The sequence below is a fragment of the Arctopsyche grandis genome, chromosome 6 (assembly GCF_051622035.1).
Source record: "Arctopsyche grandis isolate Sample6627 chromosome 6, ASM5162203v2, whole genome shotgun sequence".
In the NCBI taxonomy this organism is placed as follows: Eukaryota; Metazoa; Arthropoda; class Insecta; order Trichoptera; family Hydropsychidae; genus Arctopsyche; species Arctopsyche grandis.
Window position 1 is genome coordinate 7902973 of NC_135360.1, and position 27880 is coordinate 7930852.

The 27880-nt window shown below is 33.7% G+C and overlaps 4 protein-coding genes across 4 annotated transcripts; 1 reads left to right on the forward strand and 3 right to left on the reverse strand.

Moving 5' to 3' along the window:
• The first annotated feature begins 935 nt into the window (after window positions 1-935).
• LOC143912563 (uncharacterized) lies at window positions 936-11433 on the forward strand. The gene is made up of 8 exons (XM_077431852.1): window positions 936-1002; window positions 5048-5256; window positions 5491-5544; window positions 6084-6161; window positions 6450-6591; window positions 6691-6776; window positions 9321-9854; window positions 9926-11433. The coding sequence occupies exons 1-8, from the start codon at window positions 936-938 to the stop codon at window positions 10154-10156; spliced, it is 1401 nt and encodes a 466-aa protein (XP_077287978.1). The 3' UTR covers window positions 10157-11433.
• Window positions 11434-14663: 3230 nt separating this feature from the next.
• LOC143912513 (uncharacterized) lies at window positions 14664-17373 on the reverse strand. The gene is made up of 2 exons (XM_077431795.1): window positions 17185-17373; window positions 14664-17108 (listed from the first exon to the last, which is right to left on the reverse strand). Exons 1-2 carry the CDS (start codon window positions 17290-17292, stop codon window positions 16020-16022), a joined length of 1197 nt encoding a protein of 398 aa, XP_077287921.1. The 5' UTR covers window positions 17293-17373; the 3' UTR covers window positions 14664-16019.
• A 1686-nt stretch (window positions 17374-19059) lies between these two features.
• On the reverse strand, window positions 19060-26099 carry LOC143912564 (uncharacterized). The gene is made up of 4 exons (XM_077431853.1): window positions 26038-26099; window positions 21643-21828; window positions 21332-21494; window positions 19060-19338 (listed from the first exon to the last, which is right to left on the reverse strand). Exons 1-4 carry the CDS (start codon window positions 26097-26099, stop codon window positions 19060-19062), a joined length of 690 nt encoding a protein of 229 aa, XP_077287979.1.
• On the reverse strand, window positions 23009-27679 carry LOC143912512 (uncharacterized). The gene is made up of 2 exons (XM_077431793.1): window positions 27483-27679; window positions 23009-27402 (listed from the first exon to the last, which is right to left on the reverse strand). The coding sequence occupies exons 1-2, from the start codon at window positions 27609-27611 to the stop codon at window positions 26167-26169; spliced, it is 1365 nt and encodes a 454-aa protein (XP_077287919.1). The 5' UTR covers window positions 27612-27679; the 3' UTR covers window positions 23009-26166.
• Window positions 27680-27880: the final 201 nt, after the last annotated feature.

Below are 27880 nucleotides of genomic sequence, written 5' to 3' on the forward strand. Positions count from 1 at the left end.
TCGACCCCTTATACACGTGTGATCTTCACGAAAAAAATCAAGTATAATTATTTTATTAATGTGATGAAAATAAAAAAAAATCACTATGTTTAATAAACCGGAAGTGGGATTTTCTCCTCTTAGAAAGGTCAAAAATGTTGTCGCCTGGATCCTGTCCACGCCCCTGGACGTATTAAGCTGAAAAAATATATTTGTATTCTTTATGTACTAACTTAGAGCTGCTAACGTTTTGGTCAGAATTCGTAAACCGGAAGTAGTATTTTTTTTTAAAACAATATTTCATCATTTTATTTTGACCTTTTAAATTATATTTATCCTCTTGATATTTAATGTGTATAATATTTATACTGATTTTAAATAATAAAAAAAATTTGAACAACATCTGACAACCGGAAGTAGAACTTTTGTCTTGTGCAAGTCACCATACATTTGCGCTCAATTTGTATCGCTATCATACATAGTTGTTAGTTCAATATCGAATTTTGTTTTGCAACCTTCTTATATTCCTCAAATACATAGATAAAGTCATGGGTTGGTCACACCCGAATTTTTTTTATTATTATACAAGTCGCTGAATTACGAGACACTGAAAAACTCTTTGGGTAAATTAGTAAACCCATTTCACTATTGATCATCAATTTATTAAATCGATTTATGCGTCTTATTTGTTTCACATAATATAGTAATCGTAAAAATAAATAAGAAAGATATTTTATTTTCGGATTTTTAATTATATTTATTTATTTTATTACATTATATACCAGGAAGGCCGTACAGGTAAACCCCAATGCGCCTTCCTGGTCAATTACAAACATCGCAGCTTTTTTTTTATTATTATACAAGTCTTTATTATTATACAAGTTTTTTATTATTATACAAGTTTTTATTATTATTAGTATACATTTTTTTATTATTATACATATATGTATGTAAACATGGTACCACTTAAATATGGTTCCAATACTGTCATTATCGAATCTGCTAATGTTATGACTCTGCCTGGTATACATTTTGAAATTATATGTAAATGTAACCAGACTCAAATTTTAAATTTTATTATTAAAATCGCAAATTATATTATTTTACAGGGATGATTTTATTTTTAGTTATTTATTTTTTACATATACATATACCAGGAAGGCCTTACAGGTAACCCCAATGCGCCTTCCTGGCCAATTACAAACAATGCAGCATTTTTATTACACAAGTCGCTGTATAACGAGACACTGAAAACTCGCAAATTAACGAGACATCTATGAATTATACATACATTTTATTGTACATTAATCAATCTCAAATAGTGGTGACATAGTAGCTAGGAAGGATATTTAGCCAATTTTACCGGGAACCGTTTCAACAATGAATTCAGAGAAAATTGACAAACTCTGATAGGAAACGATCGACCTGGAGCACAAATATCCAGATCTGACCAGCAGCACTACAGATATACTCAGAAAAATTATTTTCATTCGATCGAACCCGGCGCCTCTCGACGCTAAGTAGAAACTTAACGACCGAGCTTTGCTTCTGGCATTTGTACATAACCCCCATATATGTACATATTTATTTTATCTTTAATTTATATCAGGAAGGCCTAACATCCATATCCAATGCGCCTTCCTGGACAGAAACATTGTTCATTTTGATACAAATAGTATTACTATTATACAAAGTACATAAATCCATATCAATCAATATTCACAGAAACATCTATGTATGGTCAAATTTGTAAATTTGCAGCAATTTAAACAATTCAGCAAAATTCAGTTAATACATATCAATTAACATCCACAGAGACATTTTTGGTCAAATTTGTAAATTTGCAATATTTTATACAATTCAGCGAAATTCTAAGCTGCTGGAAACTTGATATTTTGCGAGAAAATGGGTAAGGTTGCCAATTTGTTGGAACCGTTTCAATGAAAATCAGATAATTGGCAAACTCTGATAGGAAACGATAGATCTGGAGTCACAAACCAAGGTCTGGCCAGCAGAAACGAGTGGGATTTGAACCCGTGACCACTCTGTTCTAATCATTATATGCTAACCATTTAGTGTATTCTACTGTGCATACATATGTATACAAATGTATGCACAGTAGGCGAGGGCGAAAAATTCGAATATTGGATTTCCCACGATTCCCACGCGTGGAAAACTTATGTCGCGTGGAAATGAGTGGTATTTGGCCTGAAAACCTGGTCAAAAATATGTTTTTACGCTTTTTACCAGAAAATAGCTTTCTGTACAATCATTGCGAGCTATTGACGATTATAAACAATCTTAATACCTTAAAAAGTATGTGCGTCGTATTAACGAAACGTAAATTAAACAGTTTCATCGGCTTGAAACAATGGCTTGTATTTTACTGGTAAGTATTTTTATCTATCAGTAATTGAATACTTGTGTTGTGCCCGATTAAATATTATAAATATTATGAACTAGTTGTTTTACCCGGCTTCGCTTAGTATTTGCAAAATAAACAGCTAAAACATGGCGAATCTAATAGTAAGTATTCATTTGTTTTTTTATTAAATTTATTTAAATTGAAAAAAATATATATGGTAAGTTTTGTTTTGATAAATGGCCAGTATTACTTTTTGGTTGGTATAAACACAATCTTGATAGACAATTCCATTCAACAGGCATTGTTATTTGTTCTGGCGAATGTAGGTCAGATTTTTATACTATCCATTCGTTATTTACACTGAAATTTAATAATATAATATGTACTGACTATTCTATTAAGAAGATTCTGGCCGAAAACTGATCTATAAACTAACCGAAATCAATTAATATACTACCAATTTAATTTGTTGTCTTAAACAATGTCCTATGCTTCTGGCGAACCGATTTATATAGACAAAAATTACGTATAATATATTTTTGTTTCAATTTTTTACTATTTTAAACGAAATAAACACCTAATAGTCACCTATTGAAGTTTTGATTAATTAATAAGAATTCAAATTCGTCGTCGTCTTTTCAATTATCGTTTTTCTCATAATCGCACTGTTATCTTGATTATAAAAGTAATCGAAAACTTTTCTTATGTGTAAGAAATATACGAATTTTATTTTTTGCATGCCATTAAGTAATGTCGTAGACGTTTGTAAGGAGTTGAGAATTGATTTTGTGCGGAATAATCACAGAACCATTATAATTATTTATCAGCATAGTTCATTTACTCCTATGACGATCAATTTTAACCATGTTATACCTATAATTATAAGTACTTATAGCAAAAAATCTACATATTTACATTTTGATATTGACTAAGACATCAATCTATTGCATGGCCAACTATTCGTATACAAGTTTTCATTAACAAAATACATATAATACAAAATATATCTACAGGCTATATAATTTCTATCTACTTAATGTTTAAAAACTACTTCCCCCCCCCCCCCATTCATTCCTTCCTTTTAAAATTACTTTTAAACCAATAAAATAATACAGAATTATCAATTTTAATCATTATCTCATAACTAACTATTATTCAATAATTAATCGTGGTAAAATGAAGAAGGAATAGAACAGTATGACAATATCTCAAAAGCCCAATACTACGTATGTATGTAATATATATTTTTATTTTACATAGATATATGTATACCAGGAAGGCCTAACAGGTAGACCCCAATAAGCTTTCCTAGACAATTAATTACAAACATTACAGCATTTTTTTTTTACATAAATCGCAGTATTTCAAGAGGCTGAAGAATTCGAAATTAACAATTAATTAATCCATAGATACATCTATGGATTTAACTTGTACATAAATTTTTACATTTAGGTAGGATGATTTTTGCCAATTTGATGGAGGAACCGTTTCAGCAATCAAATCAGATAAATTGGCAAACTCTGATAAGAAACGATCGACTTGAAGTCACAAATATCCAATAATTAAAAATAAGGTGATGGTAAATTCACCGAAGAAAGATGTTCCCTAAATATACTATAATAATTTAGAAAGATACTTTGTATGTAAGAAACATTGGTTGGGAACTTCGCAAGCAAGTCAAAAAAACGACGAGTCGATTTTTTTTTTTCGATTTAAATAAATTTAATAAAAAAACAAATGAATATTTACTATTAGCTTCGCCATGTTTAAGCTGTTTATATAACAAACACTGAGCGAAGCCGCGTAAAACAACTAGTATACTATAACCTGGCAAATATTGTAGCAAAATTAAATACTTAATAAAACTAGATATGAAATTTCAGTTCAATAAATCAAAAGGTTTCTGAGAAAAACATAAAAAACCTCGATTCTCTAGAGTAAAAGTACTACTTCCGGTTCAGATAAAAATATTTAAAATATAGAAAATTATAAAGATTATTATTTATATTACATGTAAAAAAATTCAGTCCGATTCGGTTAGTGGCTTGGGAGGTAATTGAATTCAAAAACTTAAAAAAAAGAGGACACCTATAAGGGGAGGTACCATTTCCAGTCAACTTAAAAATTTGAAAAAAATTTACGTCATGTCGATAAGAATTTCAGTAACTGATACTAAGTTTCAGTTCGATAGGACTAACGGTGTTCAAAAAATCCCCAAAATACACAGACACACACAAATTTTTTCTAGATCATGAAAACGTGATCAGTAATCGATTCTGAGTTCGAATCAGTCAAAATCTCGAGTTCAAATTTTCGCATGATCACAAAACTTCATCTATTGTTACTACGTACATACATAGATAAAGTAAAAAAATATTTCATTCGTATCGATTTTTCTTAAAAACAAACATTACTTTATATTTCTATACAATGTGTAAAATTAAACTTCATATATGTATATATATATTACAAGCATAGTTAAATTCAAAAACATTTACATAATATGATTTAACAACAAAACGGGGATGGTCATATTTACTCGGCGCATGGCCGCGATCCGCGCCGCTACGACCAAATACCACCCCACGGTGACGTAGCCTTGGAAAATGAAGGTAAATCGCAAATGGTGGAACCTGTCAAACGCAAACAATATTCGCGGAAAATCAGCGTTTTTCAATTGATTCGACACCCGTTTTCAAGCAGCATCATCACACTCTACACTCGTACACGCTTTTCCGACGAAAAATCAACCACGCGCCACACCCACGAGCTGGACGCGAAACACACCCTGCCATATTGAACTGAAAACTCGACGACCTTCGCAACATTTTCCACCAGGTAAATCGATACCAGTATTTACTCAGTTCACTTCAGTTATTCGCTACTCCTTCCTGCCTGTGCTCAGTACAATTGTACTAATTACGCTGTATTTACGGAGTGGTGAAATTCAGTGTTGACGTGAAAAGCTGCACTCATATCGAGTGAAAATTTTGTCGTGTTGTTGATTTTCCATACACGACGTAACCGGACTTCATATTGGTGATTAGATATTGATATTTTTCAATTGCCTTTTTTCTTCATTAATCAGTAATAAAGCATGGCCAGTAGGTATAGTTTCTAAAGTGATGTGAGCTTACTACTAACAGTTGAATTATGGCTTGTCATATTTACCACATAAAAAGGTGACCAGATATCTTCAAGTTAGAAACTTTTCAATATATTCAATATAAGTCATTTTAAATACAAAATTAAGTCGTTTTTTTAATATGCTTATACTATTTTTAACTTATTTCTTTGTGAAATTATAAAATTTCACTACCTTATAAAAAAAATCTTTAATGGAAAACATATTGAAGAGATGCAAATTCTCATCTAACTAGAAATATTTGCGTGAAAATGTTGATAGCCTCTGATTTATTATAAGAATATATTTTATTTTCAACACAACAGCTTTTAAGAATAAAAAGATAAAGTCTATAATTTGGCTGGTCTATAATAAACCCAAATTTGTCACGAACATATATGTACATATATATATATATTAGCGAACGAGATTGCCATTATACGCATACAAGGTTAATTGGCAGATTGATACAAATCATGTGGGTATTTTCAAAATGGTATGCAATTTTTGTTAGTATTTAAGTAATGAATTCATCAAATTCTGCTCACCTTGGCATTGCATGTTCGTAGAAAAGATAGCAAATTTATGCTTTTAAATAACATTTGATTTTTTCAGACTCTTAGTCATACTGTAATGGAAAATGGAGTATATTTGTACATAGCTTGCTGCAGCATAATTAATGACCGAGCAAAAGTGAGTCTCAGCTCATTATGAATTCTGCTGACGTGAGCCTTTTTTTCATGTCATTGGTTTTATTTGTGAACTTTTGTGAAGCTTATCAATATTTATGTGGTAGTTTCAGGGTTCACGAACTATTTTTCGATTAAATATGGTGTATAGAAAGTAGATATCTTCCTTTTTGTTTTGTCCTATGCTATTAAACTTAATTCGTCGCTTCGTCGCTCTATGACTGTAAACTCCTTTGTGTGTCAGTTCGATTTATTTTCCGCACTAATAAACATACGAATATGTACATTTCAGCCGAGAAAAATAAACTCATTCGCCGTGGCACCGTTTAAGTTGCACCACCGCTTCAGGATGTCGCGGGAGAAGTCCCAGGAGCCGCCAACATCTTCAGCTGAAAATTTGCTCAGCGGAAGTGGCGCTTCCACCGAAAATATCGGTAAAATAAATCGATTTTTATACACGAAAGCAATGAGGTGCAAAATTTTCAGTAGCACCGAAAATGATGAAGTATAAGAATATCGATTTTATTTTTCAGACAACAACGCTTACCTGAATCCAGCTGCAACCACCCATGGGATTCCTAGCAGTCCACCGCCATCATACCAACATGTAATAGAAGAGGTAATCAATTCACTTTGATAAATCAAACAAATCCGAATTCCAATCGAATATTCCAGATTCCAATCGAATATTCGAATATTCGATAGTCGAATATATGTATGTAGTCAGCCTTTTTTGGATACTCGAAAAATCGAATATTTTTCATTTTACTTGATTATTATCTAATATACATATTTTATTTTATTTTTATTTTTACATATATACCAGGAAGGCCTTACATGTAAATCCCAATGCGCCTTCCTGGCCAATTACAAATTACAATTACAATTACAAATGCAGCATTTTTATTACAAGTCGTTGAATTACGAGACATCTAGAATTGTTCATAAATTTTATTGTACATCAATCATACTTCAAATAGTGGTGACATAGTAGGTAGGAAGGATTTTTAGCCAATTTTTTTTCCCGGGAACCGTTTCAACAATGAAATCAGAGAAAATTGGCAAACTCTGATAGGAAACGATCAACCTGGAGTCACAAATCCAGGTCTGACCAACAGCATACTCTGAAAAATTTATTTTCTTTCGAGGCCCGGGCCCAGGGATCGAACCCCGGCGCCTGTCGACGCTAAGCAGAAGCTTAACGATGGACCTATGCTGCTGGCTATGTATATCTAATATATAATTTCGAATGAGACTTTGCATATACATATGTATGTATGTATGTATGTAACCTTCGTTCATTGGTTCGTAGATGACACACTCGATTTTTTTTTTCGATTCATAGGCGCCGATTCGATTTTTTTCGATTCAAAGGATTCGAAGTCCCCGGGGGCGAAGGTTCCGGGAGTGAAGGCGCGGTGGCGAAGGCGCGGGGGCGAAAGCGCGGGGGCGAAGGCGCGGGGGCGAAGGCGCGGGGGCGAAGGCGCGGGGGCGAAGGCGCGGGGGCGAAGGCGCGGGGGCGAAGGCGCGGGGGCGAAGGCGCGGGGGCGAAGGCGCGGGGGCGAAGGCGCGGGGGCGAAGGCGCGGGGGCGAAGGCGCGGGGGCGAAGGCGCGGGGGCGAAGGCGCCGGGGCGAAGGCGCCGGGGCGAAGGCGCGGGGGCGAAGGCGCGGGGGACATTGTCGTCGCGACGTCGCACTGACATTGTCGAGACTATGAACTAGGCCTAAGACTTAGCTTTCCTGATCTGCTACGCCGCTTCCTCTTGTTCCCTCCGCGACACAAAACATAAATAATATCATTTCAAATTTTTCCGACGTATTCAAACAATTCCCCAACAATAAAAATAAAACATTAGTTTATCTCCAGTCAGTGCCGGCCTTATACCCTATGGCAACCTCGGGCATTTTTTTCCAAGCGCCCCTAGAATTTTTTTATAAAAAATTGGTTACCATCCTCCTTTTTCCAGGCTTGGAACCGGTAGCAAAGTGGTTAACAAGGTTTCCCAACCTCAGGTGGATTTAAAAATAAATAAAGAAAATAATATTTCAGAAGTGAACTTTCCGAGTCTTTCTTTCAACAAAATCTTTAATTAAAGCTGAAAAATCAAGATTTTCAGCGATATAATTTTCAGTAGATAGAGTTTCAAAATTGGAAAGTCTATTTTGTGACATTGGAGACTGGAGATAAGTTTTATTCAATTTAAGTTTCGAAAACCTACGTTCACCACTTGGTACAGTTTCACGCAATGTCAGCAAATTTTGCATATTTAAAAATAAACGTTTATTTGAAAAAGAACATCGTACCAAATTAATATTGAAATTAGAAAGCTGAAATATTGTAATTGTACCGCTAATGAGGTTGCTTCGTGAGCTACACCTGGATCTTTTCAGTATCAGATAAATTAATTAAAGCATCATGAACGTCAACAATTTGATATCGAACTGCTTTGATACTTGCTATTTTCGCTTTCCATCGTGTGTCAGATGATAAGGAATTATTATAATTGCACGTGATCAGTTAGAATCTTCCAGCGATATATTGAAGCCGACAATAGTCTTTGAAAAATACTGAAACAATCTTTGAAGAATATTGAAAAAAGTTTGCGATGTTATAGAAGGTTTCGCAGCGTCGTTGAAATGTTAAACTAATTTTTTTGATAAGCATAAGAGAATTATAATTCAAAAGGGAATGTGTCGTCACCCAATTAATAAAATGTGCCGAGTACAAATGTTTGATCTTAGAAAGTAGAGGCGCCTTTGACACTAATCTAAAAAAAATTAAGGCCTTTGGCACTCTAATTTCAAATTTTAAAGCGCCTACGGTGCATCGTGCGGCGCCCTAACATACTCGGCGCCCTCGGGCACAGCCTGACCCAGCCCCCCCCTTAAACCAGCACTATCTCCAGTATATCTAAATTATTGACATACAACTTAATTAAGTTAACCATTGAAATAAACAGACAGAGAAAACCAAACTCTTCACAAGATGACCGTAGATTATATTATAAAAAATACCTTCTATCGTTTTTTTGATTTCCTGCTCATATCCATAATTTTACTGACTGATTCCTTTGAAGTTTTTCAAACAATTTCAATGATTGATTCTATTGAGGTTATAAATTGAGTAGGTACATACTTAAAAACATCTTATATGTAATTTCAGACACGCCTAACCGCATTAACTAACTACGACCAAACTCCGGTGAAATCTCGACTGCACTCTTCAAAGCGATCCAGCTTCGATTCAATCAGCCAAAACTCGAACCCTGAACAATCAACACCGACCAGGTCAAGCTTCGTTAGAAGAGCCAACACTATCTCCACGGACGATTCCTCATACTCGAACGGAAATGAAAGCAAATTCGACGAGAACTGCTCAAAATTAACATTGGACGATCAGGAGAAGGAAGTGGACGGAAGCGAGGCAGATCTGCTGTCCAACGCAGCACCCAGCGAAATATCCTTATGGCAAGACTATCAGGAACCTTCGACTTCTTATGATGCCAGCTCTCGCCAACTGGACAATGATAGTGTCAAAACCCTGGCCGTATCTCAGATGGGAGATCGGGATTCTGATGACCAGGACACGTATATGTATGAGAGCATCGACAACTATGAAGAAGAAGCGACTAAACCAAATAACGACTACAACCGCAATAAAAAGAAAACTCCCGTCAGGCAGAAGGCTATTATTGAGGTCCTTTTGAGCTTTTTCATTACTACTGTGAAACTTATCGATCTTTTTAACTGTGATATTGTCCGTTTCAGGTTGTTGCCAACAAGACGTCAAAAGTGATGTACGCAGCTTTGGCTAAGGAGCTGGGTCTCCAATGCAGCATGTCAGATCAGTGTCGATGCGTGGACTGTCAGGGTGGATATTTGAGGTGTGGTGATGCAGATGGTGATACTGGTGGTGATGGTGGTTTGGGTGCTGGTACTCCCATGTTCGTGTCTGAAGCTTTCGGTCATGGAATAGCTCCAGCTTGTCAAATTATATAAAACGCAACTGCTAGGATTTTGAGAACTATCATTATAGTCCCTGAACGATAATTTGGTACCCAGGACATTGATTGTCTACTGGGTAATAATTGCGTTTGACCAGTTTGCTGCTGAATGTTGACTCCTTAGTTGAGTCATTTCATGCATGAGCTTGCGTCATATATGCTATAACCTTTCAAAAGACAAATTGGGTACATTTTTGCAGTACCTGTCTTTCAAAACATACTCAATACATCACTGCTTTGAATTTAATGCTCGTTTTTTCTTAGTTAGGGACGTATGTATATGTGTATATAAAACTAATGTATAATATTATTTATTGCAGTTTTTATCTCACGAAAGCATATTTCAAGGGGCGGAAACACGCCTTTTATCAGTACAAATCATGATTCAAATACGCCACCTTGAGATAAAAACATACTAAAAATACGTCCCAACTAAAAAAAATCAAGCTCTCACTAGCAAAATGTTCCAATGAAATTGCAACTTGCATTATAATACTCGCTGTTTAGCAATGAAAGATTACAACCTGCATGCATTTACATATGTATACATATATAGTCTACACACGAATCAAGTAGAAATTCAATATCAACCGAGTACAATGTTTTTTTTTTGTATCGTTATCACTAAGGGAGGAGTAGTATCCTACGACACGGTCGAGTTTAGGTCGCCATCCTGTGAGTTGGGACCAATTCGACCATGTTGTTGGCTACTACTTTCTTCCAGCCATTTCATTTCATTTCATTCCTTTCACTCCCATATTTGGTGACCCCGATTACATGTAAGTCTACAAATAGGCACCAAACTATCGTGCAGGGACTGACTGTAAGCTTCATACATTCGCAAACGCTTTCATTGTTTGAGTTATTTACAAATGTCTGTTTGTATGTATGTATGTATGTTGCTTTATATACTATACCTTCTACATATATATGTATGTATAATATTTTGCAATTTTATATTATTTCAAAAAAAATTAAAGAGGCTCATTTGACAAAGTTTAATTCACATTTTATATATGATACAAATGTAATCAGTTCAAATTAACACCTTTTTATAAATTTATTTCATGTTTTGTTAAATTATAACTTACATATAATCTTTCTAGAGTACTTCCAATGAAATAATTAAAAGTCAATGCCCTTTATATTAAACCAAAAACAATATAATGTGCAGTATTTGACTCGCTACTTCGAAACTTGATGTACTGTGAATTGAATCAAAAGCAGGGAAGTGATACGAAGAATGTGATATAATCTACATACGTATATTCTAAAAAAGGAAAAATTATATTTAATAAAATTTTGAACAATTGCAGTTTTCCATTCCAGTATTGGACCTCTTTAATTATTATATTATGTATTTAAAAAATGGTCTAGTTAATTTTAATCGATTGGTTCTCTTTTATGGGTATTCTATTTACCTTGTAGCCAAATTGATTTAAAAGTGTTCATTTTGTAGAGTGCATCGACGTGTGTATAGTAAATGTACACTTATTATGTGTACATATTACATATATTGAAAGTGTTCCCTATCAAATTGCCGAAGAGCTTTTGATCAGAGACGCATCAATATGAATTGTATTAAAAATTGTAAATGTGTATGTATTTGTGTGGAATTATAAGATATGAAAAAAAAAGCCTTCGACGATGAGAAATGTGATTTTTTAATATAAATATATTATATTTTACAAAGTGTAATATATTATGTATATTAAAAAATTTTGCATTTTACTTTGAAATGAATTTATAACTGTGTATGTATTTATTATGTATGTTTTTGTTTACTTTAGTTTGGCCCGGATTTATCCGAGTACTTACAGAAGTATGATGAAATTTACTATACGGGTACGTCTGAGTTGAAATATTGTAATTTTGCCAAATTGCGACAAATTGCAACAAATTTTATATTATTCAGACGATGCGTCTGAAAAATGAAACAGTGTATTTATAAAAATAAATTAAAAATGGATAAAAAACGATTACAATCGTGTATAAAATAAAATGTATCTATTTATATCCGTCGATCATTTCGAACTGGCCTAAAAAACATCGACTTTTTTTCAATTTACACACAAGTTTTCAAATATTTCTCACTGAAATTATATATATATATTTTATACATCATCAAAATTTTCCAAAGTTAAATAAACTTTCACTTAATTTTTGTACTAACACGGCATACTATTTTCATGTTTTTGTTTTTGGAAAAATATACACAAGTATAACTAATCATGAAAGAAGATCTAAAAAAAATATATAAAAATTATTCAAATACATAAATGTATGTAATTAGAAAAAAGTATGTGTGTAGTTTGAATTGTTGACAAACCAAAAAAAAAAAAATATATTAAAATAAAATGATAATGTGTATGCTTTTATCTGTACTATATTAAACCTGTATAGTATATATATAAATCTATTCATCAATATATTTTGGATGACTTTTATAAGACAAAAAAAACTATTTTCAATCATCAAATCTTATAATAACTTGTAATAAAATGTAATTTGTTTAGACGGTTAAGTCTGTGTGTAAATAATTAATGTTTAGCGAGTATTCCAAACTAAATGTGTAACCATTATTTTGAAAATAGTACATACAACCTACCTAATACGTGTAAAACATAAAAAAAAAACAAATTAACTTGATTTACATACATATATTGTATATAAACTAAACACATTCACTTGTACGTGTCGGTCAGTTGAGCGATACGCAATGTGAGTAGTCTATATACATATGTATATAATGAATAATTAGAAATGACTGGTATATGATAAGACTTGCACAACGTATTAGTAGTTTTAGCTTGTACCACACAGAACTTATATATGGTCAATTAATGTCCCTATTACTTACTACTCGCATTACCGAATGGCTATTTTGAATGTATTCAATTAATATCAGTCAACTGAAAGTCCATTTTATCATTTTCATAAGAATAAATTAAATTATTATTAGACACGTATTTTGGGCATCTATTTTTGTCAATTTTAGCATTTTCATTTTGCATTTTAGCGTTTTAGGGCATTAGGGCGGTTTCAGACTAGCGTTTTTTTCTGCGCGTATACGGTCGTTTCGGCATACGCGCTTACACGCGCGCTACTTTTCGCGCTTCAAAAAACCGGACGCGCGTACACGGGCTTATTCCGGCGTTTTCGCTCGAACCGGTAGTGGTGATTTAGTATCAACATGGATAATACGAGCTTATAAGCGCATCTACGCTCGTACGAGCTGCGCGTATGGAAAACGACGCGCCTATACGCGCCTACATGCACTTCAAAAAACGAGATTATACGCGCGTATAAAACGCTAGTCTGAAACCACCCTTAAAAATGTTCAATTTCAGCATCTATTTTTATGAAGAGTTTAATTTTAAATAATAAAAAATTTTGATGAATTTTAATAAAATTTATATACATACATATATACAATTTAAAGACAACACAACAATTAAAAAATAATAGAAAAATTCAAAAATGTTTTGGAATTAAAATTTCAATGAAAAAAACATGAATATTAAAATACAAAGACAAAAAATATGAATATAAAAATATAATACCAATTATAATTTATTAAAACTCAACATGGAGCATATTTCTACAGATTATTTTTTGAGATTTGTGCAACGATCGGTAGCAATTATATTGTATTTACTAAAATACCTTTCACCATCCACACTTTTGTCTACTATTTACAGTAGTAGATAAAAGCAGTTGCTTGGTTTCGACAGGAAAAACACCGTCTATGGTAAACTGCAAGCTCTGTTTTATCCCCTCAATTTCTTCACATAATAAATGGGCAAAGGGATAGGAAGACCCTTCTAAATTGTCTATTAATTTTATGCAAATTTCACTTTTGTTTGTTATTTTAACTTCTATTCGCATATTTTACGAATTTAGCATGTATTCCGAATTTTAGCATCAATTAAACATTAATAGCAAAATGCCCAAAATACGTGTCTCTACACATCGGTGAAAGCTGGGCCGAGTCCATCTCATTAGTATGAGTCTTAAGTCATGATTAGGCAGATAGATTAAAAAAAAGTCTGCCCTTACATGTCATACTGACTCGGCTTGGCCATCACTACATATATTATATATTACTTACTCATGTCTTAAACTTGAAATAGCGACTTCACACAAAGCTACACCCTATTATGTCCTTGCTGATGCTGTGCGTCTAGTAATCCATTTCTTCCTTATATGTATGTATGTATGTTACGTCGTAACGAAAATTTTCCTTATAAAATACATGTATACCTACATATATAAATACCTAACCGCAAAAAGTTTTTACTTATGTTATTTGGTGTATTTGTGTTTTTTAGTATAAATAAAAAAATATACTTATTAATCGTAATTAAATGTAATAACATGTAATTGTACAATATAAACTTTATATTGCATATATAAAACTCAAAAATGATTTATTATTGGGAGAATGTAATAAATTTTGTAATGCAAAGAAATTTCAATTGTTTTTTTTTATTTTTCAATCGTATGGCAATTTTACACATTTTTTTGTTTTATTCTGTTATTTTCAGACAACTTGAGAGATATTACAAAATATATAAAAATGTATTACAATTATGAGGGCTAAATAAATTAAATGATGGTGGGATTTGATGAACGACTATTAATTTATTTTCTATTTGTGCCGTATTGTGATTATTGACCATTCCCAAGTAAATTTGTAAATTTGATATATATTTTAATCTGGAATTGTTGAGCAGTTTTCGGAGCGTTTGTCTTCAAAGTGACGAAACGTCGAAACGAAGGTCAGATAAGCATTTGGATATCAAAATAGAAGAAGTTTTTCTGGACGATGTGATATGGGAGGACGAGTCAAATGATGATTCTCCAGCAAACGTTTGTAATTCCCCCGTCAATGACGATGAAAATGAATGGGAATCGCACTCAACATTCGAAAACAGTCATACTGGAGAAAAACCACACCGATGTCAAATTTGTTTAAAATCATTCACACAAAAATCTTAATGTAATAAAACACATGCCATTCAAATAAACAAAGGATTTTATTCATTTTATACATTTACCCAAACTTATCAGCCAAATTAACACTATTATAAAAATTATATATGTAAACATGGTTCCAATACTGTCATTATCGTGTCTTCTAAAGTAATGACTCTGCCTGGTATACATTTTGAAATTATAAATGTACCCAGACGCAAATTTTAAATTTTATTATTAAAATCACGAATTATATTATTTTACAGGGATAATTTTATTTTTAGTTATTTATTTTTTACATATACATATACCAGGAAGGCCTTACAGGTAACCCCAATGCGCCTTCCTGGCCAATTACAAACAATGCAGCATTTTTATTATACAAGTCGCTGAATTACGAGACACTGAAAAACTCGCAAATTAATGAGACATCTATGAATTGTACATAAATTTTTATTGTACATTAATCATACTCAAACAGAGGTGACATAGTAGGTAGGAAGGATTTTAGCCAATTTTAATCGGGAACCATTTCAACAATGAAATCAGAGAAATTGGCAAACTCTAATAGGAAACGATCGACCTGGAGTAACAAATATCCGGGTCTGACCAACAGCACTGCAGACATACTCAGAAAAATTATTTTCAATCGAGGTCAGCTCATTATTTTCAATCAGTTAAGCAGAAGAGCTATGCTGCTGGCTATGTATGATATATTCTTAAACCAAGTCTTCCTCTCTATGGGATGATAACTTCATCGAATGCTAAATTTTGATTAGGTACATACACTGTCTTAAATTTTCTTAGGAAATAATCTATTATTTGTGGTAAATTGTAGGAAATAATCTATTAAATCGGTAAATTGTTCCAATCGTATGTTATTAAAGATCACGTAAAGGGGGAGGGGGGACCCTTGCATAAGTTTTGCATGAGGGCCCAAAATTCATAGCAAAGCCACTGCTCTCGGCATGAGTTATCTTATGGGCAAAAAGTTCGGATTTGTAAGCAAATGGTTGGAAGCAAATGTCGCATTTGTGGCATTTTACTTTGTTGTGAGTTAACAAATGTCTCACAAGGCAAATTTTGACTGTAAATGATTTTAAACAAACATCACACGTGTATGGCTTTTCACCAGTGTGAGATCTATTATGTATCGCAAGGGAACATTTTTCGATAAATGATTTTAAACAAATTTTACATTTATATGGTTTTTCACCCGTGTGAGTATTCTTATGTGCCAAAAGCTTAGATTTGCGAGTAAATGATCTGGAACAAACGTCACATTTGTACGGTTTTACCCCAGTGTGAATTACCAAATGTCTCATAAGGGTGCATTTTTGAGCAAAGGATTGGAAACAAATATCACATGCGTGCGGCTTTTCTCCAGTATGCGATCTTTTATGTGTCGTAAGGGAAGATTTTTGTGTGAATGATTTTAAACAAATGTCACATTGATGTGTTTTTTCCCCGATGTGACTGTTTTTATGGAGAATAAGTGAAGATTTGTAAGTAAATGACTTTGAACAAGTGTCACATTTGTACCGTTTTACCCCAGTGTGAGTTATAAAATGTCTCACAAGTGAATATTTCTTAGCAAATGATTTTGAACAGATATCACATGTGTGTGGCTTTTTTTCAGTATGGGATCTCATATGTTTCACTAGTTCAAATTTAATAGTAAATGTTTTTGAACAAATTTCACATTTTAATGCCGAGTGCGATTCCCATTCATTTACCTCTTCATTGACAAGGGAATTACAAACGTTTGCTGGAGAGTCATCATTTAACTCGTCCTCCCATATCACATCGTCCAGAAAAACTTCTTCTATTTTGATATCTGAATGCTCATTCGACCTTCGTTTCGACGTTTCGTCACTTTGAAGACAAACGCTCCGAAAACTGCTCAACAATTCCAGATTTTTGGCACAAGACAGACAAATCCTATCCGGCAGCCCGTCATCTTTATTAACCTGCAAATATAAAGAAAGGTGCTATATAATGAGACTGTATTAAGGTGACAACAGGTTAAAAGTAACTATTACCGACCTGAAGCCGACAACAGCTCCAAATGCGTTGTGCCAGTGGATGAAGATTATCATGGATGGAAACGTGAGATTCGGGGGAAGCAGAAAAAAGGCAAAGTCTGCACTGCATAGCGCTAAATCCCAACAGGATTAATGACAACACTAAATGTCAAAACACGTAGTCTCTTCTTCTTCTTCTTTTTTGAAACTTGGTCTAAATATTACACACAGTTCACAGCCATAAGTCATAACGTAAATTATATCAACTTTATTAAATCATATTACGACAATCGAATAACTGAACGTTTTACAAGAGAACACGCAGCTATTGAACGACACGAACAGAGTGCTTAACTAAAGAACGCCGCGTCGAATTCTCGCAGTGGTAAGTGAACTCATGGATTACTGAAGGCATGTATCCCTAAACGCAACACATAAATAATTTTTTAAAGTATACAGTTAAATTATAAAATATTCATTGATATGATCTGACATCACGCTGCACCCCTCTAATACAGTTCGTAAATTTTTCAATCGTAGGAATAAAATATAGCGTAAAGATCGAATGATCTCTAAGCATGTGACCCTGCACCTGAAGGAAAACAAAAATGACATTATCGCACAGCTGCACACATAGCGACCTCCAGACCAGAGAAATGTAATAATAATAGAAGGGCCCTTACGAATAAATAACTGTTGTCAAAATTACGCGGTACGTCTCTATAGATACGCTACAACGCACGGAATACAATCGGATCAATTTACTTATAAATATGTATCCCATGTTGTTTATTGTGTGTTTTTGAATGCATTGTGCAATTTTTACCGATGCTTGCCCATCTTGCGAGTAACATAAACAAACAGAGAAGTTTTTATCGGACTTACGTCGAGCACCAAGCATCAAATACGACTGATGCTAAAATTATTTAGGATTGTCTGTGGACAATCGTCACTTGACAACAATATGACGCCTGAAGCCACTTCTATTAATATAACATTTCTCTGCTCCAGACACACCAGCAATCCAGGACGCGCGAGCGTATAAGAAAATTATCTTACCCCGCAGCTGCACGGCGGACGAACTTCAGACACTGACCACATAACACAGCTGCATCACACGACCTTCAACACACATCTTCACATAAAACCAGGATATGTAAGTGAGCCCAACAGCCTCAAAAACCTGAAGTTCATCTAGCTGCTCCTTCGAATGATTTTTAATTTCAATTTTGAAACTTTTTTGGGGGGGTTCCTTAAGAGGGCTGTATACCCCAAACCTTAATTTTGTTGCCGTCCCTTTCTTCGATATATATATTGAGTGTATGCGACAATATATATCAATATATATATTGAGTGAATGCGACAGTTGCGCTTCGACCAGATAATACGTATTTTAAATCGACAAAATCGAGGTTTCGTATTCTCCAGTTTTCTCCCCCGAAACTGGACGAATTTAAAAAAAAAATCATCATCGGTATGAGAAAGATATTTTCTGTGCAACTATGCGCGTATTTTTTTTTTAAATCGACCGTTAAATAAGCACGCTGGACTCATTTCGTGGGTGTAAAAAAGAGGCGATTTTATAGATGTTTGGCGGCTCCTAGCTCCTATAAAAAATAACTAATCAAAAAAACAAAACCACAGAAACATGCCTATGGTAGATATCCATAGCATATTAAAAAAATGATTTCTCTAGTGCCATAATTGAGGAAGGGAGAAGTGTAATACGTTTGTATGGACAAGGCGCAGGTGTTCAGCCCTCTTAAGCATGTTAGCCCGGGGGCCCAGCTTGGGATGATTAATGATTAATGATTAAGATTGAAGGAATATGGGAAGGTGAGAAAAGTATTTTAATAGTTATTTACAATTTTTATTGATCGATAAAGTCATTAGAGGTCTACATAAATGTTGTTGAATGATCAGATCGAGGATTATCAAATTTACCCAACTGAGCATTAAACAGTAACGTGATAATATTGCTCTTGATAACAGTTTGAGCATAATCGCTTTTTATTTTCCTTAGTTCCCTGCCAACAACATCACCAAAAACGGTAAAATCATCTTTGGCTTCACGATTTTTTTGAATAGAAGAAAGTATATTTATCATATTCGCCAATTGTACGTTATCATTATTAGTTCCCTTCTTTGTACTAGACGATAAAACACTATCTTCTTCCTAAAATTATTTTTACAAGCTTTTTATTATTATATTCCAAATTCATGAATCGCCCTCAGCATTAGAGATTGCAAATGGAGATGAAAAAATTTCCGTCATTATTTTGGTGGCATTGATGGAAAACAACTATAAAGGATTCTTCAGCATAGTCTCAATGGCAATTATGGATGGACAATATAACTTTATCTGTGTAAATGTTGGATGTCAAGAAATGATTTCCGATGGTGGTAAAGTGAATAAGCGAAATCAGGTCGTAATATTTTGGAAAAAAATGTGTAATAAAACATATTTTTAACTTTAAAAATTCGCTAGATTATTAATTGTACGTGTTTGTAAGCAAAAAAAATACAATCAATAGTTTGTAACATCCGACTATTGATTCTGACTCATTTTGGCACAGCAAAACTAGATTTTGAATTAAAGACTGCTAAACCCATATGAATAATTGCACATTCTTTTTTATCACTCGCTTCTCTTAAACAAGATTATTTTAATATTCGAAATTAATGGGTCAAATTTAGTAAATATTGATTGGTCTCTGCTAATGTAATTTTTTTTTTTTTTTTTTGATGAGTGCTATTATAGTACTCTAGTATTAAGCAAATCTATTGAGAAATTGTGACAGTAAAATTTATTTGCAAAGACAGCATGATGCCTTTGCAAATAAACTTCATTTTTGATCTGACTCAAATTCTTAAATAACATATGTAAATTTATATATATATTTTGGTACTCATACAAAAAAAAACTCAAGACCGGTTAACTCAAATGGGTCACTTGAAATTATTAAAGAGTTATTTGGTGACCAGCGTGTCAAAGATTGCCGATTCCTGCCATCAACTATCGAAGAGAGCACAGGAAATTCGGAAAAACTTTGAATTATTATTTACAAGATCGAGTAATCCATCATCTAAAATGTATGATAATCCATAATCTAATAAAACACGTGGTATTCAAAAAAACAAACGATTTTATTCATGTAAAAACACATAATTTTAAACTAATTTATAACAAAAAAGATTGGTTTTTAGAACACGCATGTGTACATATAATTAATGAGTTTTGCAATTATTGCAGAATGACCATTGAAACATTTGAAGAATTATTTTCGCCTATTAGAAATAAATACTCACTTTTGGCTCAACAATACTAGATTTTGTGTTAGAGTGAAAATAGTTAATTTCGCATATCTCATAAACGAGAGCAAACCAACAAAAACCATTGTCATATTCGAATTCAGTGTCTCAAACGTAGTAAAGTTTGATGAGTCTCGGCTCCGCTATTGTTTTGTTGTTGCTCAGTGTAATTGGAATTATTTAATATCATATTATTAAAAATCGCGTAAAGGGATAGGCGGTACTTTTGAATAAGTTTTGCATGAGGGCCTCACACTGCTCTCAGTGTGAGTTTTCATATGAACAAAAAGTTCAGATTTGTAAACGAATGGTTGGAAGCAAATGTCGCATTTTACTTTGTTGTGAGTTAGCAAATGTCTCGCGAGGGAATATCTTTTAGTAAATGATTTTAAACAAACATCACACTCGTGCAGTTTTACCCCAGTGTGAATTACCAAATGTGTCTCAAGGATGCGTTTTTGAGCAAATGATTGGAAACAAATATCACATGAATATGGCTTTTCCCCCGTATGAGATCTTTTATGTGTTGTAAGGGAAGATTTTTGTGTGAATAACTTTAAACAAATTTCACATTGATGTGGTTTTTCCCCGGTGTGACTGTTTTTATGGAGAATGAGTGAAGATTTGTAAGTAAATGACTTTGAACAAGTGTCACATTTGTACAGTTTTACCCCAGTGTGAGTTATAAAATGTCTCACAAGTGAATATTTCTTAGGAAATGATTTTGAACAGATATCACATGTGTGTGGCTTTTCTTCAGTGTGGGATCTCATATGTTTCACTAGTTTAAATTTAAGAGTAAATGTTTTTGAACAAATTTCACATTTGAATGCTGAGTGCGATTCCCATTCATTTACCTCGTCATTGACAGGGGAATTACAAACGTTTGCTGGAGAATCATTACTTGACTCGTCCTCCCATATCACATCGTCCAGAAAAACTTCTTCTATTTTGATATCCGAATGCTCATTCGACCTTCGTTTCGACGTTTCATCACTTTGAAGACAAACGCTCCGAAAACTGCTCAACATTTCCAGATTTTTAACACATGGAAGACAAATTCTATCCGGCAATCCGTCATTTTTTTTAACCTGGAAATGAGAAAGGTACGAGACTAAGTATGAGACTGGGGTAAAATGACAACAGGCTCAAAGTAACTGTAATCGACCTGCAGCCGACAACAGCTCCAAATACGTTGTGCCAGTGGATGAAAATTATCATGGATGGAAACGTGAGATTCGGGGGAAGCAGGAAATAGGCAAAGTCTGCACTCCATAGCGCTAAATCCAAACAGGATAAACGACAACTGTCAAAACACGTAGTCTCTTCTTCTTCTTCTTTTTTGAAACTTGGTCTAAATATTACACATAGTTCACAGCCATAAGTCACAACGACAATATCATTTTTATTTATTTATATAATGGTAACCGAATAAATGAATGCTATACTACAGAAAACACTGTTATTGAACGACGCAAACTGAATACTTGACAAGTGAAAGTACTGAGTACTGTCAAGTTCTCGTTGTGAAAAGCTATGTTCCCTCTAAAGCCCCGTATTCACCAAGTTGCGACAACTTTACGGCCGCACCCGAACCCATTAAATTACAGCAACAGGGGGGTGTACTCACCAAGCTACTGCAACTGCTCGCTGCAAAAGTTCGCTCGGTTCGTCAGTTAGCGTAAATCTATCCACAATATAAAACCCTCCTGAACAAAACTGGCGTGTATTCGCTAACAGGGTGTACTCACAGAGCGGTCTCCCTCACGGGACCGAAAGTGAAACACCCGAAAATGCAAATATCGGAAGGCAAAGATCGAAAATCGAATGATTTTAAGTCTAAAGATAAAAAAGGGTGCATGGTAAACGGTACATACTCACTTAATTTGCGCGAGCAGGATACAACAGGAACAAGAGGAACAGGCTTTTCCTCCCGTATTAATGTGCGCGCGCAGAATACGGGAAGAAAAGCATGTTCCTCTTGTTCCTATCGTATCCTGCTCGCGCAAATTAAGTGAGTATGTACCGTTTACCATGCACCATTTTTTTTTGATCTTTCGATTTAAGATGTTTCGATTTTCGATCTTTGCCTTCCGATATTTGCGTTTTCGGGCGTTTCACTTTCGGTCCCGTGAGGTAGACCCCTCACAGAGCTACTGCGATATTTCATTACAAAAGTTCGATCACAGCAAACCTATATGCAATAACACACAAATCCCCAAAATACACAGACACACACACATTTTTTCTAGATCATGAAAACGTGACCAGTAATCGATTCTGAGTTCGAATCAGTCAAAATCTCGAGTTGGAATTTTCGCATGATCACAAAACTTCATCTATTGTTACTACGTATGTATGTACATAGATAAAGTAAAAATTAAAAATTATGTGATTTTAGATTAAAATTACGATATAAATAATATGATACAATGTAGATATGATACTTACATTGTAGTGATTTTTTTTTAAGAAAACTATTCAGGAAAAAGGTGTCAATAAATTAAAAGAATGTGAAAGAAATTTTTTGTCATGTATTGATTTTATTTTAATTTAATTATATACAGACAAAAACACAACATATTCTATCAACTATTTCTTGTATATAACACTTATATTTTATCAACCTATAGTCTTACAAATTCCTCCAATATGCTACTGTGGTTAAATATAGTCAAAAAAGGGAACATTATAATGAATATAGATTGTTATTTATTTATCAAATTAAAAACATAAGAAATAAATTTTATTTTAAATTACGAAATGAATTCTAATTTTCGTTTTTTTGATGTTGCAAATCTGTCCAAGATTTTTTCAGGATCCAGGTTCATATCCCAATGTGTAATAAAGCCAGACCTAATAATCTTTCTTTGCTCATTCGATTTCTTAGCCAGGTTTTCAGGCGTCGTAACCCGGAAAAGCTTCTTTCTGCTGAAGCGACACTGATTTAATAAAATTTGTAACAAAATTTCACAATTAGGATAATACATAAGTCTCTATCACATGTCTTATAAATATCTATTAAACTATTTGCATTATTATTTTCTCGAATACATTTTCTTTTCCACATTGCAACTACAGACATAAAACTTGATTCAGAATTCAAACCCCCCATTCAATCCAGTCAGGAATGATTTGTATTTTATCCATAATTTAGATAATGACAATTTTAAATCATCATCAGCGTCTATTAAATTTGTTGGTAATAAAATGTGTAACATAAAAGCATTTATTTTGTTCTCGTTAAAACCTGATTTTATGTCTGAAATTATCTCATCCAGCATTGGAATAAAAATACTTTTTCGGTAGTAGGTATTCCTCTGACATGGTGCATGAATAATTTGCCCGTTTTGATTTTTTTGCAGCAATCCTAGAAATTTCAAGCTCCACCTCTAAATCTTTTGCTAAATTAGAAGTTTTTTCTAATGACATTAATAGCTGAAATTAGATCAAGTGATTTTTTTTTTAAATAAATTACTTAATATTACTGTTTTGGAAAATATATATGTTATGCATCGAAGTGATACCAAAAATTCAGTCTTTGTAAAACAATTAATAAAAAGATGAGCTTTTGTGGAAGATACGAAGTTTCAATGTTTTCCAAGCGTTTTTATTATGAAAATAATATTATTTTCAAAATATATCGAAGTGTTATGTCTTTCGACCCAGCGAGTATCTCATAAACTCCCTAACTTGTTGCCTAAAACATTTTTTAGAGCAAAATTTATTTTTGCTGATGCATGAAAGAAAGCAATGATTTCTTTCATTACTCCAAAAGAATTTCGAGCACATTGTATCCCTACACATTTGGATAATAAAAGATTAAATGCGTGGTTGAAACAGGGTATTCTGCATGCATGTGGAGCAATTTTTGAATTTGAGTTACAGCACTTCGCAACTCGGACATCATGAAATTACATATGTCGGTACAAATTCCAACACAATCACATGTACATATGTATTTATTTTATTTTTTTGCAAAATTTCCTAATTTTACACCATCAATATTAGGTTCATATGTTGAATTAAAATCTGCACCATTATTCATCTCATGTAAATCAATAAAATCCTCTCTGATTTCATTCTTATGAACATAACGAATTATCACACTTATTTGGGATATTTTTTTTTTACATACATACATACATATATACAAATATACCAGGAAGGCTTAACAGGTAAACCCCAAATGCGCCTTCCTGGTCCACATAATTATTACATAGATACATGTAAATCTAAACAATATCTGACATCTATGGTCAGATATTACAAACATCGTATTAATACGATAAATAACGATGAATAACTTTCATGTAGCAATACGAATTTTATATTCGATAAACAACCACAGAGACATCTATGGTGAGCAATATGGCGAAACCTAAGATATAACAATAACTAAAGGTTCGCAACAGAAAATTGGGAAGGAAACGCCAATTTTACAGGAATCGTTTCAATGAAAATCAGAAAAATTGGCAAATTCCGATAAGAAACGATCGACCTCGACAAACCAAGGTCTGGCCAACAGCGAGACTTAGCGGGAATCGAACTCGTAACATCAAGTTAGAAATAATTCAATATTCACCACTAGACCACACTGCTGGTTAATATTGTGGATATATCGATCGTTTCATCAAATATTATACATAGAATAATACTTAGATTCCACTGTAAGTTCATTAATTTTACCGATTATCTCCGTAAATATAAAAAAATTACAATATATATGAAATTAAATTCGCTCCAAGGGGGGGGGGGTATGGCACCCCCTTGGATCCGCCACTTCTTTTATTACACAATACATAAGTGTAATTCCAGTGTTGTAAATTTTCATCTGTAAATTCTTTATCCAAATTTAATAGAATAATTAAATAAACCAGAATGTGACTATTAAGTAGGTATTTCGAATCAGTGGGTATTTTTTTTTTCATTTTAAAAGTCTTTTCACAAAAAATTTTCCATTCCTCATACATTTTCAAAATTGCTTGGTTTATTTCCTTGGAGTCGTCGAAATCATTACATCAGTTAAGACAAATCTTAAAAACCAATATTTATCATCGAGTTCGAGATCATTTTTATCGATTTCGTTAACAAATATTTGAATTTTGTCAAAGCACTCTATTAATTATTAAAGCAAATACATATATAAAGAACTTTGCTTCGACTTTATCGTCTTCCGGCATGTAACAGCAAAAATTATAATATAACTAAATTTTCTTCGTGCAATGCAAACTACGTACATCACTAGATAACAAATCATTTTGGATCCGACGCATATTCTTAAATAAAATATATATTTTTGTTACTCATTACACGAAAAAAAGCTCTAGACTAGGAATTTTCAAATGAGTCACTTGGTGACCCGCAAGTCATAGGTTGCCATGGAATATACTTAAAATCGAATAATTCAACATCTAAAATGTATGATAATCCATAATACATATATTAAAACACGTCCCATTCAAACAAAAGAAGGATTTTATTCATATAAAAACACCAAAAATTTCATTTTCAACTGATTTTTTGCTGGTGAATCATCATTTGACTCGTCCTCCCATATCACATCGGTAAAATCCTATAATAGCGTCTGTTTTTATTTAACGTAAAATCCAACACGGCCGCCATGTCAGAATTTCCAATAAAAAAAACCGTTAAATAGCTCGTGTGTAATAATTCTGTAATTATTACGTACCTATATTGGGTAATTTTCCACGATTACCATTAGGAATACTCCAAACATATTGGTGGAGGAACGAAACGAATTCCTAAATATAAAGTCATGCAAGTACATTGTAAATAATTCGGGACTTGTGATATACTGAAGTCTCAGCTTACGTTTCGCTCGCAGCCACATATTATCAACGTTTTGTGTATGCAATTCACTATCTTTTGAATCCACAATCGAATGCGTGTATATTCCATTCGCAAAATGTGGGATATTGCCATACGCTTCCCCATCGTTCGATATTATGTTTGAACCAGGCAGTATATGCCGGAGTATTTCTTCTTGCAGAGTTTCTGCAGAGCGGTTTGGAACTGCAACCGAGAAACATTTACCAACGGTGCCGTCTTTGAGTCTCTCTATTCCCCCTAACAACCAATGGCCTTGTTGGTACTGGTCCTGATGGTATTTACGGTGGAAATAGTCCGAATCATCAATCTCTACAGTTACTGGTTCAAAGTTCTCGTCTATCCCTCCAATTTCACTGACATATCTACGATTCCACTTCTCGCACTCTTCCCGACAAAAGTTGCACCAATCAACGGCAGCGTTTTCATTAACACCTATTTCATTGACGATTAGCGTTTGGGGTAATTCTTTGCTCCAGGAATAAATAATTAATATGATTTTACGGAGCGGCAAATTACTTCGGGAAAAAAATGTCTCTGAACGGATCGATCTTCGAAAGTTGCAGTGGGTGCATCCCCATCTGAAACCATCAATTATTTGTGCACACTTTAACAATGATTTTTGTGCACACTTTAACAATGATGCGAATTGACCACATACGTTGCAGATACAGCTGTTCTTAATCAGTCGCCGTTTCGCCAACCACTGCAAGCACTCTTCTATGTTTTTTGTCGCGTCATGTAACGAATATAAATTCCACTTCTCATTCACTATCTGCTGGTTATCCATCAGCTGTTGAACGTCCACTATTAAAGTTTTTCTTTTCAACGTTTTGTCATTTACCTCGTCATTGACGGGGGAATTACAAACGTTTGCTGGGGAATCATCATTTGACTCGTCCTCCCATATCAAATCGTCCAGCCAAACTTCTTCTATTTTATAATCCAAATCCTTATTTGACCTTTGTTTCGACGTTTCGTCACTTTGAAGACAAACGCTCCGAAAACTGTTAAACAATTCTAGATTTTTGACACAAGAAAGACAAATCATATCCGATAGCCCATCATCTTTATTAACCTGCAAATAGAAAGAAAGGTGGTATATAATGAGACTATGCTAAGATGACACCAGGCTTAAAGTATGTAACTGATACCTACCTGCAGCCGACAAAATTTCCCAATGCGTTGTGCCAGTGGATAAGGATTGTCATGGATGGAAATGTAAGATTCGGGGGAAGCAGATAAAAGGCAAAGTCTGCACTCCATAGCGCTAAATCCCAACAGCATAAACAACAACACTAACTGTCAAAATACCTAACTTCTTCTTCTTCTTTGAAACTTGGTCTAAATAGTACATACAGTTCACAGCCATAAGTAAATCATTTTTATTTGTTTAAACTACAGCAACCGAATAACTAAAAGCTTTAAGGTCTGTTCATACCTATCCAGCACGACCCGTATCCTGCAGGTGTCATGCAAGTGCGGATAGTATTTTTTGGCACATTATATGGACGTATTCATACTCCATTCGCGCATGCACATTTACGCATTCATGC